At 40.0% G+C, this 2,115-nt stretch overlaps 1 protein-coding gene across 1 annotated transcript in view; it reads left to right on the top strand.

The window, feature by feature from the left end:
- Positions 1-2,115, top strand: part of LOC101858439 (protein kinase C-binding protein NELL2) — a gene marked incomplete in the record, with an annotated part of 253,988 nt that overhangs the window by 250,165 nt on the left and 1,708 nt on the right. The window contains 1 exon segment of the mRNA XM_013087329.2: positions 9-179. Within this exon segment, the coding sequence (XP_012942783.1) occupies positions 9-179 (171 nt within the window).

Raw genomic sequence — 2,115 nt, 5'->3', positions numbered from 1 at the left:
CCCCACAGACCGGCCGCACGGTATGCCACCAGGCCCGCTGTGACTGCAATGACCCCGCCGTTGACCTTGACTGTTGCCCCCGCTGTGACCTAAGCAGCACGTGCCAGCACCAGGAGTACAAGACTCACCAGCAGAACGGCGACACCTGGGTCTACCAGTGCATGCTCTGCGAGTGTCTCGTGAGTACATCATGTTTTTTCCTCGCTCGTACCCACCCCCCACCCCCAAAAAATTTTTACAAAAATAAAAATGGAAATAAAATAAAATCGAAAAGAGACCCCACTTTGCGGTGAGAATGTTTTTGTTTAGGTTTAAGGATAGAGGTTTAACACTAATGTGACATAACAGTACATCGCTTTTCATAAACTTTACTCTAAAGTACATTTCTAGGCTTCCCAAAAATACATAAATGTATTATCTTTTTCAAAATGCCCTTTCACCGGACAATGATACTTATGATGGCAATACATACATACATAATATATTTATATTTTTATACGATAAAAACAACCATCGATAATATTATGATGTTATTCCCCCAGAAAACAGAGAACCCATACATGTCCAGTTTTGATCAAACAGGAAAGATATACTAGATATTTTTCCACAGGCATTTATAAATACAGTTACCATTATAGAATACCCGATGGTCACGTCTAAGTACTACTGCCTGTTATATTTTACGTTAGACACACACTTTTCAAAAGGTAGCTGCTCTAAACCTTAAGAAAATCGGCACCAGCTCGACCTCCCTCTTCATTTTCTCCAACACACCAATCGTTTTCACTTTATAAGGAATTCAGAACAATGATGGTTCTTGATAATGACTGATGAATCTGCACACTATCCCTTACCCTGCTTAACCCACACCCTGCAATCTATTACCAGTATAAACGGGTAAAACAATTTAAAAAACGCGAACATAAATCTATATTATGATAATTATATAGACATTCACTACACTTATATACGTACATACGATTCCCTTTCGCTTCCATTAACAGACACATTTGCATACTGCCTCGTTTTGCTGTCTATGTCGATAACGCAGTCATTTGCGTAGACAATCAGTTGGGAAAGTAAAGACTTTGGAAGGGGCGGGGAGACGGTGGGGAGACGGTGGGGAGAGGGAGAGGGAAGGGGTAGCAGAGAGAGAGGAGAGTTTCTTTTTTCATCAAGAAGACAGGCAGAAAAACTAACAACTTACCGGAGGCAGTTGGTAGCACCAGCATACAGATGAGGAAAATGGTGAAGATCTGCTCCACCGCTCGAGGAGGCGACCACGCCGACCACTGGACAGCGTTCAACTTCAAAGGCCAGAGACTGGATGACGTCAAAGAAGGCAATCTTGACCAGTTCGACGTATGGGCTCTTCTTCTGTGACGTAAAAAAAAGTATCCGCGCCGACTCCGATCCATAGTCACATCCTCAAGTTTTAGCTGTCAGTTTACAGCAGTAAAGAGCCTATCTCAGATATTATGGTATTCGTCATTTGCATTGGTACGTAGTTGGTTGCGGCCGTAAAAAATTGATTCGGAAGATCTTCTTCTGTCACAACACGCACAAATACTCCAGTATTAGAAAACTTGCGAATTTGAAAACGATCCTTTTACTCTTTGCTAATTTCTTCGCTCCACCAGTCTGTGAGTTCTGTTATTCCTGTGAAAGATAAAAAAGAAGGTATGGGATAATGCTACAGACCTAAATGGGTTAAATTTATTGCTCTGTTTGAAATTAAAGGATGCATGTCTAAGAAACATATTATAACCATCTCCAGAAAAAAACTATATCCAAACCTTACATTGGATTTAGTGTATTTAGTCATAAATATGTTGTCGAAATAATCATTGTAACGAAAGAAGATATTAAAAAGTTGAAGGTCAGTGGTAAGCCGTTTTAGGCATAACGTTTTTCTGTAACGTACTATCTGTTTTGTTTTTGTTTTCTTTTTCAAGTCTTTTAGTTTTCATGATAGCAATGGTTGAAAAGATTCCGAACGCCCTATTACTAAAAGCGTCCTAAATTTCTCATTGTCAAACAGTGTACAGAAGAAAGAATCTAAAAAAAGAAACTTCTTTAAACACGTACATCTATGTCTTACCCAATACCCCCCCC

Source organism: Aplysia californica, unplaced genomic scaffold (genome assembly GCF_000002075.1).
Source record: "Aplysia californica isolate F4 #8 unplaced genomic scaffold, AplCal3.0 scaffold00574, whole genome shotgun sequence".
In the NCBI taxonomy this organism is placed as follows: Eukaryota; Metazoa; Mollusca; class Gastropoda; order Aplysiida; family Aplysiidae; genus Aplysia; species Aplysia californica.
Note: the sequence above shows the minus strand (reverse complement) of the source record. Positions and strands in the feature narration are given on the sequence as shown.